This window comes from Venturia canescens, chromosome 11 (genome assembly GCF_019457755.1).
Source record: "Venturia canescens isolate UGA chromosome 11, ASM1945775v1, whole genome shotgun sequence".
NCBI classification, from domain to species: domain Eukaryota; kingdom Metazoa; phylum Arthropoda; class Insecta; order Hymenoptera; family Ichneumonidae; genus Venturia; species Venturia canescens.
In genome coordinates, this window is record NC_057431.1 from 12,092,715 (window position 1) to 12,109,522 (window position 16,808).

At 40.4% G+C, this 16,808-nt stretch overlaps 1 protein-coding gene across 1 annotated transcript; it reads left to right on the forward strand.

Annotated features, from left to right (window-relative positions):
• Positions 1–10,229: 10,229 nt before the first annotated feature.
• On the forward strand, positions 10,230–12,036 carry LOC122417882 (uncharacterized). The gene is made up of 2 exons (XM_043431758.1): positions 10,230–11,521; positions 11,602–12,036. Exons 1-2 carry the CDS (start codon positions 11,173–11,175, stop codon positions 12,000–12,002), a joined length of 750 nt encoding a protein of 249 aa, XP_043287693.1. The 5' UTR covers positions 10,230–11,172; the 3' UTR covers positions 12,003–12,036.
• Positions 12,037–16,808: the final 4,772 nt, after the last annotated feature.

A 16,808-nucleotide genomic window follows, 5' to 3' on the forward strand; every position in this document is an offset into this window, starting at 1 on the left:
ATACCCAAAAGTCGTGTTCTGCTTCAATTTAAAATCATATTTCACAGTTATCTCCGGTGTAGTATGAAGTTCTGCTTTGGCACGGCGAAGAGCATCGCTTCAAAACCATTCTGAAACTAGCTTCGTTGATCAAAAAATTGAACAGATCACAGATTTTAAAGAGGCTTTAAAAACTGTTCTCGAACGAAATTTTTGGCGCTCGAAGCATGTGTACGAAACGGTAGCCGTATTGTAAGTATGGTAAAATCTTCTGTATTTACTCTTGTCAAAAATTGCATTTCATGTTAATGATGTCTCTCAACATATATAAAAAAGGAAGGAAACTAAAAAAAAAACTTTTAATTATTTTCGCAAAACCAGGAGATTCCATTGAAAGTGAAAATAAAAAATGAGAATGGTCAAGCACAATGCCGAAAAATTATTATCAATTGTTTATTATAATTGAATAAATATTATAAAATAGTTTTATAAAGTTTCTATTTAAGAACAAAATACGGAATTTTCAATGTGACGTAATTTTTTTATGCAGGCTATACATCCGAACATATTTCATTTTATCTTGAAAAACAATAACAATAATAATAATTGGATGTTGAAGCCGTTGGATTAGTTATTTTCATACTTCTACTATCATTGCAATAGGTTTCCTAGAGAAGTGAAATTTGTGAGGTGTCATTCAACGAAATTCTCAATTCGTTGAAGCGCTGGAGAAAAAATTTCTGTCCACCATGACCAGAAACTTTGTAATCGATGGCTGATGAGTTGGAGAAACCAGAGAATCTAAAACTTCTGGAATATGACGCCGGGAAAATCAGCACGATCAAAATCGTAGATGTGGAAGGGAACGTGCATTTATTAATTTACGATCGGTACCTCAATGGTCAATGGTTTTTGCCAATGGAACTTTCCAAACGACGCCGCGGGTGAGGGGCGTCTGCCAACTCGTGTCGATTCTTGGCATTAAATATGATCACGTAAGTATTCGTGGTATCAATGATTATGTATTTCTTCATAATGATCTCACTCTTGCACATTTTTTTCAGGCATTACCAATCGCGTATATTTTGATGTCAAAGAAAACCGAATCCAGCTAGAACGCTGTGTTGGATGAAGTCAAAACCAGTGAGGTCAGTGACCAAGGTATAGCGATAGTAATGACCGACATCGAACAGGCACTGAGAAACGCTTGTAGACGTGCTTTTTCTCGCGCGATCATTGCTGACTGATGTGTGCATACGACAAATATGAATTCCTTAGATGTTTCATCAATTTCTTATATTAGGGGAGAGTAGGGCAAAGCGGAACAGGCGGGCAAAGCAGAACACTCCCCAGAAAATTTAGAACATTTTTTTTTTCCATTGAAAATCTGGAAAATTTCATTATTCGGCTGAGAACATGCTTCAAAAACTCAAAATTATCAAAAAAAACATTTTTTAACTCCCGACTGCCCGCAGAGCCAAAAAGACGGGAGTTATGCGTTTCACTGCGATTAGTTAGTGGGGGGATATTTCTTTGTTGCCGGTTTTCTCAAAAACGGTGATAGTTGTCTTGATCAATTTTTGACATAATTTTCTATATATGCCGGACAGTGTTCTTATTCATAGTATGTCAAGATTAATCGCGAACTTTTTTTATTATTTAACTTTAAAAACTTTAACGTCACACATCGTTTGAACATATCGCAATATGACCTGTGACCAATTTTTCAATATTATAAATAATTGTTCGAGGCCACAAAGGTCCCTCTCTCTCTCTCTCTTTCGTCGATTCATTTCGATTGTAAAATTCCGTGAGCGCCAGTCGCAAAGTGACTCGACGATGAGAAAGAAAAGGACGGTTGACCGGTTTTGTTCAGCGGGAAAGGGCAGGGTTATCCCGGAAGAAAAGAATTCGAGTCACACAGAACTTAACAGTAACGAACTTAACAATATTTATTTAATTTACAATTTTATTATAAATATATGAAGTCGCGGTAACGGTTTTCTTGTCTTACGCGGGAAAATTTAACTAAATATAGCTACGGGAAGGAGAAACCGTGGAACAAACACACACGCAACACGCACACTTGTTCGGTCAAGACCTATACACTTTACACGTTACTGCGAGCCCGTTTCTTTTTTATTTCGTCCCGGAACTACTCGTGAACGAAATAATTTAAATGATGTTCGATTTACAAAATACCGGGAACCTGCTAGTCGGTACCCGGGCCGGACTATCGTTCAAATTCGTGAATCCAATTTTCTTGATTACACACTCTCACTCAATCATACAATTCCATACCGGTCCACGATCCCTCAGACCCGAGTTTTACCGGAAAGTACCAACAATTAATTACGCGAAATAAACGAGATTTTCGCTAACGGCCACGATACGAAATTTTACCTGGGAATTTTTCTACCACCTGGATACCGAGAGCCGAGAATGCACGTGATAAAATTCGAAATCGTGCACAAAAGCACTACTTTGAAGCAAACCGCAGCCGCGACCGAATATTTTATTTCGGGATCGAATATTCTGTTTTATTCTCGTTAAACTGAACTGAACTGCGAAAATGACTAACCGGGAAAAGATCGAAATCACTGACCGAGTTCCAGAACGAAAGAAGAGGACTCACAGCTTTCTTGATTTTTCGACGTCCGTCCCGTTGAATACGAGGCGAAAATCTAACGAGTGTGGACAGGGCAGCGTAACTGCTTCTCCCTGCCACCGCCCCCCCCCCCCCCTCCTATCGCTCTAGATATTTTCGAAAATGATCGACAGGTTCGTCGCGATGTCGTGCAAGCGTGAGACAGGGTCCTGAGATATAAATGAGTCAACTTCGTTCGGTGAGAAATTCTCCCTTCAGACCCTTAGCTTGACTAAATACTTTCGATGATAATTGGACTCAAAAATGTTTCGGGAATCGTAAAAAGGCGATGACATTTTTTAACGGCGAGAGTGTATGAATTTCGATGTTTTTCCCTCCAGTATGAACTTCGTGTGGCGACGGAGAGACGAAATCAACGATGGAAAGCGAAGTTTTCGTAGCTCTTCTAAATTCTTGCTCTGTTCCCGTGGTTTTCTGGACGTTGCAACTCTCGTTATAAAGAATCGATGAACGTACGAGCCCCACTCGAAGTACGTAGTCGTGAGAGTGCCAATTCCTTTCCTATTTCTTCTCCTTTCGACTCTCACAAGAATTGAGCCCTCTTTCCATTTCTCGATATAGCCGCTTTCTCGTTCGTTCCTTTTTTCCCGGTTTTACTCGTCACATGTAACAAACAATATTTTCGATCAATTTTACGACCAATCTTACAATCGAGACGATTCTCTCGATCACAGTTTTCTTATCTCTTTTACAATAGTTCTCTACGAGAAATTCTTAATCTATTGTGACGAAACACTCGCGCGACGGCCCGAGCCAGTCGAAACTAACGAAACTCCGCGATCTTTAGATCGCGGACAAAACATCGCGGCGACCACGCTCGTCGTTGTTGACAGGTGGCGGCCATCTTAGGCCGGTAGGCATGAGCCCGAGCGGGGCAACCGGCACCGCTCTGAACTTCGCCGCGCTATATTTTACTGAAATTAATTCTTTTCGTAATTTGTTATTTTAAGTCGCCCGAGCAAGTAATTACGATCAAAATCATCAGAAAAATAACACGAATGTAAGAAAAATGATCACAAGTCAAATTAATAGTATAAAAAACAATCACAATGAAAAATGTAAAAAGCGACTACGACGCATGCGCGGGGAGAGCGTCGATGGGCTATAGGACGCGTACGTGACTTTTAGCGATTATAATTTTACGAATCATATTAAAACAACTAACAATGTTAAAAAATGAAGGAAATTAAATAATAACGGATCAAATCGAAGTTTTTGTTGTTGAACATCGTAATAAGCTGTAAATCAAGAAAAGCGGTAGTCCGCGCATCGTATGTTAGCCCGCTCGACCAACGGGCGAGCGTGAATCATGGCAACGGGCCAATCAGAGTAGGCGTTACAGAAAGGTGCGCAGAACCGAGCGAAAACGGAGATTCTCGGCGCTCGAGAATTTTATGGTGGGGACACGGGTATAAGAAGCGCTGCGCGACTCATTCGAGGGACAGTTCTCCCTGGCTAAAGAATCAACTCGGACCTCTCTTAGTACACTTCGACATCAGCCTCAGCAATACTAAACCTATCCTGAAAATTTTTGGGGATCCCGTAGCGCGGACTCTCGGATCGACTCGGTGACGTCTCGATCCCATAGCCCGTGGACGGTGAATTGCCTATTTCCTTGGATGCCTGGATTCTCGGAGCGACTCGGCGACGTCTCGATCCCATAATCCAGGGTCCGCACCTAACCTCTAAAAAATTTCCAGCTTTCCGTTGCACGGAGTTCTCGGATCGATTCGGTGACGTCTCGATCCCATAACACGTGGACGGAAGGTTACCTCTACTCTGTAAATGCACGGACTCTCGGAGGGATTCGGTGACGTTTCTATCCCATAGCCCGTGGTTTACATCCTACCTTTTCACTTTTTTATATCTTTCTTATTGTTGAGGAGGATTAAAAATTTATTCTGTTATCAAAAATTAAATTCTCGTTTGAAAAACATTGTCCGAGGTGGTCCAGGTAGGACGATCTAGATCCATTTTAGAAAATAATAATCCAAGAGACGATAGTTTAAAATTGATTTCATATCGAGTAAAAAGAAATTCAAAATTGTAAAAGCGAGCAATATTCTTGGATTCACTTATTCTTAGAGCTAACGTAACAGGACATCGGGAAAATTGAACTTTGCAATAACAGCGAGTTTTTCGGTTTAAGGCGTGTCGTAAATACAAGACAAAAGCGATAATTAGAATAAAAACAAGTTTTTTTTTGTTTGCTAATTTTGTACAATTAAATTCCGAAAATTGAGAAATTAAAAATTATCTCAGACAGAGAATTTGCAACGTTTTCGGGTCTTTCGGGTCTTTTTCTCGCCAGATCCGATTAAACAAAGCAAGACAGTTTAAAAACAAAAAACACAAAATTGTTTTAGAATTAGCGAGCCAAGGCGCAAAATTTCTTTTATTTTTGTCAAAATTCGGTCAAATAATTGAATAAAATTGATTATTTTTATATTTTACCAAAATTAACAGTGTCCACGTTTCCTTCATACCTGCTCCTTATTATTAAGGTTGCTCGAACCGACGCGTGGCGGCGTTCAGGCCAGGTCGGCTAGAGCGTTTCGTTACACTATTTTATCGTAAAACCGATTGCCCCGAAGCCCTTAGATTCCCGTGGTAAGGGATTAATTATTCGTTTTTCCAAATCAATTTCTTCTATAATATTTTTCAAACTCATGACACTCGAATGAGTGTCCGTATAAATTGGACAATAACAAAATGAAATTGGCAAGAAAAAGAAAAACTCATTCTCGAAAGTTCATTACTTAAATACTTAACGATAAAGTTTGGCGATCAAAGTCAATTTGTGACTCAGCTCGAACGAACGGAAAAATCTTTGTTATGACAAATCTCATCTCACATCGATGCTTTCTCTGAAAACACGACGAACATCATCGTCGTTTCGAATTCATTATTGAAAATTCCGCCATATTATTGTGACAGAGAGATCTCATGCTTTTTCGAGTTTTTATCAGATTTTATCGGTTTTCGGTCTGACAACTGGTTAATATTGATATCTTATGTGAGCATGACTAGTGAGAAGAAATACCGTTTTAAAACGACGCTGAAGTTTGCAACGTTGGAGTTCAACAAAATGAACGAAAAAAGATTTATAATTCATTATTTTTTTATTTCACGAATTATTGATGTGGCTTCAAAAATTACGAATTGGAAATTCGGCACGGTACAAGATTGGAGATTTACTGGAATTATTTGAGAGTTTTTTTAGATCATTTCGTTGGACTCCAACGTTGGAAACTTCAGCATCATGTTTTAAAAATGACGTGCGCGATGAAAAAAATGTACCGTAATAATAAAATTTTATAGTTATTTTTCATCCACTAATTTATCGTCCTTCACTTTTATGATTTTTATCTCGAAGCTAATTCGACCTAATGAGATCGCTTTATTGCAGAACGTTCGAAAATTCAATGCCGCGAAACAGCGACAAGGTCAACGAGACAGTGCAACGAAAAATAAACAGGAACATTTTCTGATGTCGTCGACATCAACAAATATATTTTTTCTATGGCACCAAACTCGATGAAGAAAATAAAGGATTTACAAACGATTTTTCAATTCTTTCATGTCTGAGTTCTTCCCAACGATTATTTCGAATAAGCGGAAAATAAATTTATATTGAAAATAAAATAATACCGTTCAACGACGAATAATTGGTACACGACCAAAAATCAGTTTTATGATCGTGAGATTCACGTCGATGTAAATTCAACGTAAGTTTCTCCGTTTTGTACACCGAAGTAGGAAAGAAATCTTTCCAAGTCGTCGAGACGTAGAAATTATTCTCCTTCGTCTCAAAGTCAAATTAGAAAATATCTTCGGTTAGAGGAATTAAAAGTTATTCATGGAAATAGCAACGAATACGATCCGTGACCTATGAAAAAATTCAATTTTACCAGAAATTCGCCAATTTGTGCGCTCATATTGAGGATGGCACTTGAGAAATCGTAGAAAGTGAGGGGAATATTGGAAAAAATATTCGAAATTCCGAGTATTTTTTTTTTACTTGCTGTCATTTTATTTTACGAACCGATTGCTCGATTCAACAATCACACGGTCATCTTGAGATAGTATTTTTTAAATGTCATTTGAAGGTATTTCCTTGAGCTCATCAATAGCAAACTACACAAAATGAAAAAAACTTTTTACTATTACGACTTTTTTGAAAATGTTGAAATTCTTACTTACTAATAGCTAATATTTTTTCATAATTTTGCAAAAAAATAGGTAAGAAGGTACAAAAATATATCGATGTGACGAGCACTTTTATCTCGTATGTAAACATTTTTTCAAAGATTGCTTCAATCGAATTTTCAATTTTCTGATCCGAGAGTATAGAGTTTTCATTTTTATTCTTTGAACTTAGCGTGATTGTAGTTAGCTCAGCTTAATTTAACCCAAAAAACAAGATTGCTGAACTTTTGAGGAAAAAGACGTGATATAAAATCCCAAAAGTTCCCCTAGGGAAAAAAAGGTTGGGACAAGTACATCGATGGTCCCTTGTTTCCTGATCATATCACGAAAAGTGTAAAAAAAATTCCATAAAAAAATTATAAAACCAAGTGTAAATAATTTCAACAGAACAAATCAAAAAAAAATTCACACCGATGCCTCATTCTTTTTATCTTATTCTAAAAGCTAAATCAATTGACAAAAAATTCCATCTAAGGTTACATACAGCATTAAAATTAATGATATTGTCTCGTCCCCCGTTTAGTTATCATTAAACGCGAGACTTGACGACGATTCCTCTCAACTTTAAAATATTTCTTTTATTGAAACTGCCAGAACGTTCTTGATTCGGTCAGTACGCGATGCCTCGTGCCTTAGCAACCGCTTGGAATCCGCCGATTCAGCATCGCCTGATCGCGACCTCCAAGGTGGCTCGTGGATACCCTTGGTAACGACTAAAGTGCTGAGATGCACTGAAAACCCCGTCACGACGATCGCTTTCGAACTCTCGTCGCCGTGGCGAGGATTTTTGTACATTAGTTCCGTTTGATTCTTAACTGACACTCGGTCGTCCCTCGGGATAACTCCATAATCCAGCAAACTCGCGGCGTGGTAGTAAATCCTGGTACAATGACACAGGTTAACCGCATAAAGATTATAAGTCTGGGTTCCGTCAACAAACGCGTAGTGAGCAACACATTGCCCCTTGCCTCACGGACGTTCTCTTGCCGAGTCTTGCAGACTTTTGTGTGCACCATTTAATTAAGTTATTTGTTATTCTCAATTTGTTATTCTTCGTAAAACCAAGTTAATTCTGTGCGTGTGTGTGTGTGAACCGCGCGTCAAATGAAGGCGCGGTTATTGTGTGCGGAGCGGAACGGGAGAATTGTTCCCGTTCGTGTGAGAGAGTAAGTTGGAGTAAACGTTAATTCACGGTTGTTTCCGCCCTCAAAATCGTACCTCGATTCATTCAAATTGTAAACCTTTTTGTAATCTTTACTGTTCACATATATCTCTGTTCTCGTCGAACCTTCTGTTTCCATACCTTGTCAATAAATCTAAATTCCTATTAATTATTATTCGAGCGACCCAATCTTCTGTTTCGGGGCCCGTACGGGACCATATAGGCAGTCCTTCGTTATTTCTTAAATTATATCGGTTACTTAATCACTTTAATATCGGTTATTCCCATAATTATCCAATTATTTCAATTTCATTTAGACCAAGCAAAATATCTACTAAATATTTCACATTTCAAAAATCCTACACTTTGTGTAGGTTGGTGGCAGTGAAAACTAAATAAATTTCCCAATTATGTTCGACCCTTCTAGACGTAACAATATCAATACGAGGCCAAGTATTTAATGGTAATTCGGAATATTCATTCTGATGGGGGAACCATCAGGAACTTGAGAGAGTTCTAATGAATCAAAAAAGTTTCTATTTGAGTTACGTACAGCCCTAAAATTTATTATATCAATCGGAGGACAAGCGTTTTATTAGCAATTCCGAGTTTGAATGATATTGTGTTACGTCCAGAAGGGACGAACGGGTTCGGAACTTTACTAAATATTGCTGCCACTAACCTACACAAAGTATAGGATTTTTGAAATGTAAAATATTTTAATGGATATTTTGTTTGGTCTAAATGGAATTGAAATAATTGGGTAATTAAGGGAATAACCGAAATATTGCAATATTAAAGTGATTAAGTAATCGAAATAATTTAAGAAGTAATGAAGGAGTGCCTATATGGTCCCGTATGGGCCCCGAAGCAGGTGATTGGGTCGCTCAAATAATAATTAATAGGAGTTTAGATTTATCGATAAGATATGGAAAGCAGAAGGTTCGACGAGAACAGAGATATATGTGAAAAGTAAAGATTACAAAAACGTTTACAATTTGAATGAAACAAGGTACAATTTCGATGATGTAAACAACAGTGAGTTAGCGTTACTGTTAGCGTAAAAGAATAACTACAATTATATCAAGACCAGAAACTGTTTTGAGAATCTGATGTACAAAATGTTCGATTGCAGATCATAGTCGGAAACCTCTTGAATCACGTTACCACAATCAGCATGAAGAAATAGTAGAAAATCATAGGACACATATTAGGCAACCAATTAATAATATGTATCGATCCACTGCAAACCGATAGAGTCAAAACAAGGACCGGAAAGAGCAGAGCCAAACTCAATAGGAAGCAAAATATGGGAATTATAAAATATAATGATGACACAAGAAATAAATTAGAAAACATTTATTCAATTGGAGTTTCTCATCATATTATACACTAACAGTTGCGTGTGTTCTTGTGTTCGCAAAAAGAAATCTTGACACATTATAGATTGACGATCATTTGTCCTTATAACTTCCAGACCTATTTTTGATAAACTGATTTGCCTTATTTATATTATTATTCACTAACTATGCGAACGTTTGTTACATTTGTCCCGCACTTCGTAACGTCAAACCCCGGCCGGTTCGTTACCCACAGCTATCAAAGGGAACTCGTATATATAACCTACATTATTATACATGATATATAATCACGCAACTGATGCTAGATTTACACTGGACAATATTCGGCGCACTCTGGTTTAATTGAAAGATTATCTCAGTTGACACTTATTTCCAATCGAACGAAATAATGAAATCTTGAAAAGTTTCGTTGACATATGCATCGCGCATTTTTTAATACTTTTTATTTTTACACACAGATCACAGTCTACATTTACGCGGCTGCTTTTATACCGGTTTAGTATACCACAAGTTTTAACAATATAAATATTAATATGTATTTCGTTAGATGACACGAAAATTATTTTTATTTTCCCGCACGCAGTTAATAACATCATAACCCCAAACGTCAACATGACGTGAAACTTCGGTTGGTGACTTTCGAGTACTTTCGAGCTCTTTAGCTTTCCGCCAAACTTCCTTGCTCTTTTTCTTGAATGTCATTGGCCCAAAAATTCTCTCACCTTTCATTGGTTGCAACAAAATTTCTCTCACCAGGGATTGGTGATCATGGGGGCCAAGGGGCCTATGTTTGTAGCGGTTGGAGTACGCGTATACAGATACGTCAAATCCTGAATGTGTTAATAACTTTTGCATAATCTTAAGCCCGTGCAAAGTTTTTTCTCAGAAATTACGACACCGAGCATGCTGATTTTGGGCTCATTCGACAGAGAACTTCTTAATTAGTTAAAAGTTCAATTGTGAAAGCTGTACATAACTCATGAGCTTCGCAATTAAAGAAAATCACAGGCGAATTTTACCCCCACCACCGCGAATCGTTTTATTCAGAGAAAGTATAGTCTCGGCGAAAGCCTCAGGCCAGCAGACGACAGGGCTGTCAATGTACTTATCCCGAGACTCTACCGAGTCTCTTGAAAAACGCCCGGCGACCTTTCAACGATTAATGGATACCGTACTGCGAGGCCTTCAAGGTGTCGAACTATTCGAACACCGGCGAGCGGTTTGCAAAGCATGTGGATAAAATAAAAATCGCATATGTTTAATCACTGGTAGATGTGCCGAGGAACGAGTTAGAACAAATGTAATAAATTTAATGCACGAATCTCTCTTTGAAATAACAGCATAAAGATGCTAGGACTCGTGTGTATGCTGCTTCTCCCGGCCGGTGTATTCTCTCTCGATCCGTAATCTGAGAGTTTATACCGTATCAACAAGTTCGACGGCAATGCGGGCCTGTACTACGAACATGATGGTCCCATACAATTACAGCGTACGAACTGGTGGATACACGGGCGGAGCCAGTCAGGGCCAGGGCAGGGCGTGCCTACTCGCCATTACCAAGTAGCGACTCAAGGTCAAGTGATGATGATCCGGACGAAGAAGTGCCAGAATTCTGTGAAGACTTGACCTTGGGCGTGAAAGAAGAAACGAAAATAGTATTCTTGAATAATGTCGAAGAATTCAGCGTTTCTCTTCTCAAAAATAAACTGTACGCATCCTGGCTCAACAACAAAATTAAAAAATGTAGCAGGAGGGCTTTTTCCCTCGCACCAAAAGACATCGTTGTTGGCCAGATGTGTCTCGCTTCAAAAAAAGGACACAATAAACGCGGAAAAATCCAAAGCATCGACGGTGAGTGGGTCAACCTAGACATCGTTGACATTGGTGTTACCAAAAAATATCGGATCCAGACACTGAGGCAACTCCCGGAAGACTTGCGAACCTATCCAGCACTCGCTTTCCGGTGTCAAAGTAGTATCGGAGAGGCATATGCGAATGCGAATCTCGTGGAATTGATCGATCGTTTTACCCAAAGTGAAAAGACGTTCGAGATTAAGCCAGTCGAACGTCTAGGAGATCACAAGTTCAGAGTTGAACTGTTCCTGAGCGAAAACTTCGAGACCGCGGTGGCGGAGGAAATGGGTAAGTAACTTGCTTCTTCGAAACATTTGTGTCCGTCGTTTGTTGGAATGAATTTGGATTTTTGTTCAATCTTTTTACAGATCGGGAAGGGAACGAGGAGGAGTCAGCTTCATCAGAAAATGATGGTCAATCCGCTCATGCAGAAGATGTAAGAAATATGGGGCATTTGGTGCGGGGACACAAGATGGTCGAAATCGCGGGCTTTTCGCTCTATAGGCCGAATGAATACAACAGGATTAGGAAGGATCTGCATTGGACCGCGGGAGAGCAGAGTGAATTAAGGTGCCTTAATGAAGGGTGCAACTTCACAGTTAGCAAGGGAAAAAAGGAGGTCATGAGAGACCACTGGATGGCCCACCATAGGAATAAAAAATATATGTGTGTGTATTGTTTTAGGGAAGAAGAAGTTAAGAACTTTGTATCCACACGCTCGCTTGTGAATCATTGCAAACGTGTGCACGTCGAGGAGAGAAGAGATTAAAAAAAAATAACAAAATAAAAAACCGATAAAATTATGGAGACCAAATAATTATTATCCTGGACATCGACCCCATATCCTAAGTAGCCCGAACTCTCGTCGTCGTCGTTATCTTCATCGTCGTCTTCGTCGTTGTCATCATCATCGTTGTCGTTTTCATCGTCGTCGTTGTCGTTGTCATCATCATCGTTGTCGTTTTCATCGTCGTCGTTGTCGTTTTCATCGTCGTTATCTTCATCGTTGTGATCATCGTCGTCTTCGTCGTTGTCATCGTCGTCTTCGTCGTTGTCATCGTCATCGTTGTCGTTTTCATCGTCGTCGTTGTCGTTTTCATCGTCGTCGTCGTCGATTTCATCGTCGTCTTCGTTGGGTCGCACTTCGATGTTTGCATGGAAATGGATGAAACTAGGCTGTTTTCAGCTAAAATCGTCGTAATCAACTTTTGTTTACAACTCCAACAAACTATACTCTTCGTACTTTAAGATTGGAAACTCAATTTTTTTCATTTGCTCAAGGGAGATGAACCTTTCTGATTCAAATAAAACTCACTTAAATTGTTTGATTTATGATTGTGTCACGAAACCTGAACACTTTGGTGATACACAGTGGAAAATTGAATGAGACAAAAATTTGATACAAACGTAAATATTCTTACATTGACCATTTTAAAACTGTCAGAAGATTCTAGAAATCAAATTTCAATCCTCTTGAAAATTAGCTCGTTCAATCATTACCTGTAAGCGTACATAATACAAAAACATTAAGAAAATCGGACGTCAATATATAGAATGTCAAATGTCGTGAAATATTATGAACCACGGGGAAAAAAAACTCGGATAAGTACATTGATGGTCCTGCGTTTTCCTGCATCACGATCTATGCTACGGTACATGCTACGATCTATGCTACGGTCCATGCATCGATCTATGCTACGATTTATGCTCGGTACATGCTACGATCTATGCTACGGTACATGCTACGATCTATGCTACGGTACATGCTACGGTACATGCTACGATCTATGCTACGGTCTATGCTACGGTACATGCTACGATCTATGCTACGGTACATGCTACGATCTATGCTACGATCTATGCTACGATCTATGCTACAATCAATGCTACGATCTATGCTACGGTACATGCTACGATCTATGCTACGGTACATGCTACGGTACATGCTACGATCTATGCTACGATCTATGCTACGGTACATGCTACGATCTATGCTACGGTTCATGCTACGATCTATGTTACGGTACATGCTACGATTTATGCTACGGTACATGCTACGATCTATGCTACGGTACATGCTACGATCCATGCTACGATCTATGCTACGGTACATGCTACGATCTATGCTACGATTCATGCTACGGTACATGCTACGATCTATGCTACAATCTATGCTACGATATATGCTACGGTACATGCTACGATCTATGCTACGGTACATGCTACGATCTATGCTACGGTACATGCTACGATCTATGCTACAATCTATGCTACGATCTATGCTACGGTACATGCTACGATCTATGCTACGATCTGTGCTACGATCTATGCTACGGTACATGCTACGATCTATGCTACAATATATGCTACGATCTATGCTCGATCGTTCCCGTTGCAATTCCGTAGCAATTCCCGTTGATTGTCAACGATGGATATTTTAATATTATGCAAACTATTACACGACAACTCTACTAATTTGACTGGATTTCGCTACGTGAAGCAGAATGCTACTAAAAACGCATACAACTTAATATTTCTCGCTGTAAGCTGACTATACTGCAATATTGTTGCTTACAATGTATTAGAATTTTGGATACATTTTATAAGTCGGAAAAATTAGCAAATTTTATCGCTTACAACTTTTGTAAGTTTTTCTCGGAGCAATCCAAGACAAGAAACAAGCTCGGTAAAAATATAATTGTTGTCTATATCAGTACCAAATTTTCCCAGCTTCTCCCTCAAAATTTCCTCAATGCTCCCACTCACTTACTTTCTACAGTGCAAAACTTAAATCAGCCAATAATTAATTATTAATAACAATAATTAATTAATAATACTATATTTCTTGACGATTAGTGCAAATGGATTGTCCCCATAATAATATTAATGCATATTCATTAAATTGAAAAAAAACGTTGAAAGGTGGGATCGAACGCACGATCTTCAAAATGTAAACGTAGCAGTGAACCAGTGTACCATAAACGTACCTAGAGGATCATTGGCAAAAAATGGTAGCACTTTATATGTAAATGCCGCTTGATATACTAAAATGTTATGGAGTAGATAATTACGCTCGAATATATTTGTTTAAACATTTAATAACAATATCATTCATTCCAGGATATTCGTACATACATCGGTTTATCAAAACTGCTCTTTACAGTTTTTTCAGTAAAAACTTAATAAAAATCCCCAAAAAAAAAACTTCAAAAAAAATACGGCTATCTTGAAAAACGAATTTAAATGTAATCCGATCGTAACCAAAGCGGGCCCCCAAGGGCCACGGGGCCCGGGGCGGACCGCCCCTACCGCCCCACTCTTAGTCCGCCACTGGGTGGATAACTCTCCACATCGACTATTACAAGTTCATATCGGCCATTCTGATTGAGCTCGCAAACATCGAGAAGGTCGAAGAGGAGTGCCGGCGCTATAACAGCCGCTTCGGGTGCGAACAATTGCTGCGGAAAGCCTATATACTGGCCCGGCAGAACCACGCACATGACGTGGTTGCCGATCTCTGGGCGATCACCGGGCGACAGGATATACGCGTCGGTACACAACCGCTCAAAACTATAAAGAAACGCGCAGCGCCGTTCGGGTTTGTCGGGAGTATTAGCAGATCTCTTTTCGGTACCGCTACCGAGGAAGATGCCGCGTATCTGTCTAGCCAAATCGATCGGCTGTTTGCGGATCAAAAACGAACGATTCATTTCCGCGATAAACAAATGCATATCGTGGATGCTAAACTCCAGGACTTGCATAATGAGTACGTCGCAGAAGTTCAGCGCGTGAGAGACGTTTATCGTTTTGTAGCGGAGATGCACACGGAACTACGCGAGCTTGCTAACTTAACAGCTATCGCGCATTACAACCTGACAATCATTGATTACGGAAATCGCGTCATTAATCAGATCGAAAATTTCATCTGCGCAGGCGAAAAATATGTTTCGATAATCGGTTCTGCGATAAACGGTCGATTCGATCCTAGCGCGATCTCCAGATATCAGCTCCTCGATATTGCACACGAAGCCCAAACTCACGGTGGCGGATTGGAGTTTCCGTACCCGATTTCCTACCTGCGCCCGGAAAATTTAGTGCATCTCGTGCGCACCGACATCCTGTCGCAAGAGTCACAGGTTATCATCATTGCCCATATACCACTTTTGGACCACTCGGTATATGATCTTTACCGGGTCATGCCGTGGCCGGTGCCCCAACGTTTTCATAATGGTAGTGGCTCAGCCAGCGTTGCTCCCTCTTCCCCTTACATCGCTCTTGCCCGAGATCGTCAGACTTTCTTTCTCGCAGAAGGAGAGTATGTGACGCAATGCAAGATAAGTGGGGAACGCCGGCTTTGCTCTGGTGGAATCCCGGTGCTTGACGTCACCATGAATGTGTGCGAACTTCGAATGGTCCTAAATCCATCACGGGAAGCATTGCGTGTGTGTGACATACGCCTACATAGTAGCCCCCTCGAATATTGGAGCTACTTACCTACACACGGTGGCTGGCTATTCTCCATTACCAATACCATCAAACTCCGCATCGCTTGTTTACACGGTCCGATGCAAGAAATCCCGATGAGCGGGATGGGAGTATTACAATTGGAAACGAATTGTGTGGGAACCACACCGACGACCACACCACAACCTCAGGCCGACGTACTGTGACGTGACATTTTTGCCCCGCCACTCGTACGAATCGTGTCGACCAGTGGACCGGGTTTACGGCCCATTTTGACGCCGTTCGACTCGTCAGGTGTTGGTCGGAACGAGACTCATCGTCACGTAATTATAAGTTATATTGTAAGAATCGCGTATAGTACCTTTCGAGCGACAATTTACTACGTATAATAACCGTTACCTTTTACCTCCGTGTGCAACGAGAAGAGAAAATTTTGGATTGCCTAATTTTGAGTTTTAATGAAGTTTCCTTTTGACTATTTCGTTTCTTCTTGAGAGATTTGGTGTTACCGTCACCACATTTGGCCGGGCAAGCATTATTAATTTGGCGTTACTTTCCTGCTGTTCGAGCCGACTTCGCTCGCGAGAATCATTCCTCTCACGCCGTCTTCGAGTAGCGAAGAACATTCTCGACCTGCGGGCGGTTGAAAGAGCACGCTGGCATAGGCCATTTATTGAACGCCGCCCGTGTCTTTCCCGCCATAGCAACCCAGAGTTGCACCGCCCGCAATACCGTGAATTCGGGTGTCACAGTCCGTGTAAACCGGCACCTCGTCAGGTGGGGTCTCGGGGAGTTTTCTGGAGGCGAGGTGCTGTTGTTGCCTGGTGGCTTATCGTTGTGGGCCTACCGCGACATCCGGAGTCGAGAGGGAGGCCTCCCCTCGGCCTTTCAGAGCTGCCCGCCGGATCCTCAAGAGGAGAGACACCCGGATCACGGTCATCTAGTCGAGAGGAGTGTTTCGAGTGAGCGGGAGAGGTGAGAGCAGCAGAAGGGTAACTATTGCGATATTGGGTAAAGAAGCGTGACGGGAATTATCCTCCGTACACGCTCCATTGCTTTGAGTTTCCCGCGAAAGCGCGAGCAAAGAGTCCGTACTCTAGTTCGCGCCTAG

Bases quoted from the DNA above. Each gene is read 5' to 3' on its own strand.
- LOC122417882 (XM_043431758.1), top strand. From the start codon at position 11,173: ATGTGTCTCGCTTCAAAAAAAGGACACAATAAACGCGGAAAAATCCAA. The intron at 11,522-11,601 runs GTAAGTAACTTG...ATCTTTTTACAG, and splicing joins CGCGGTGGCGGAGGAAATGG to ATCGGGAAGGGAACGAGGAG.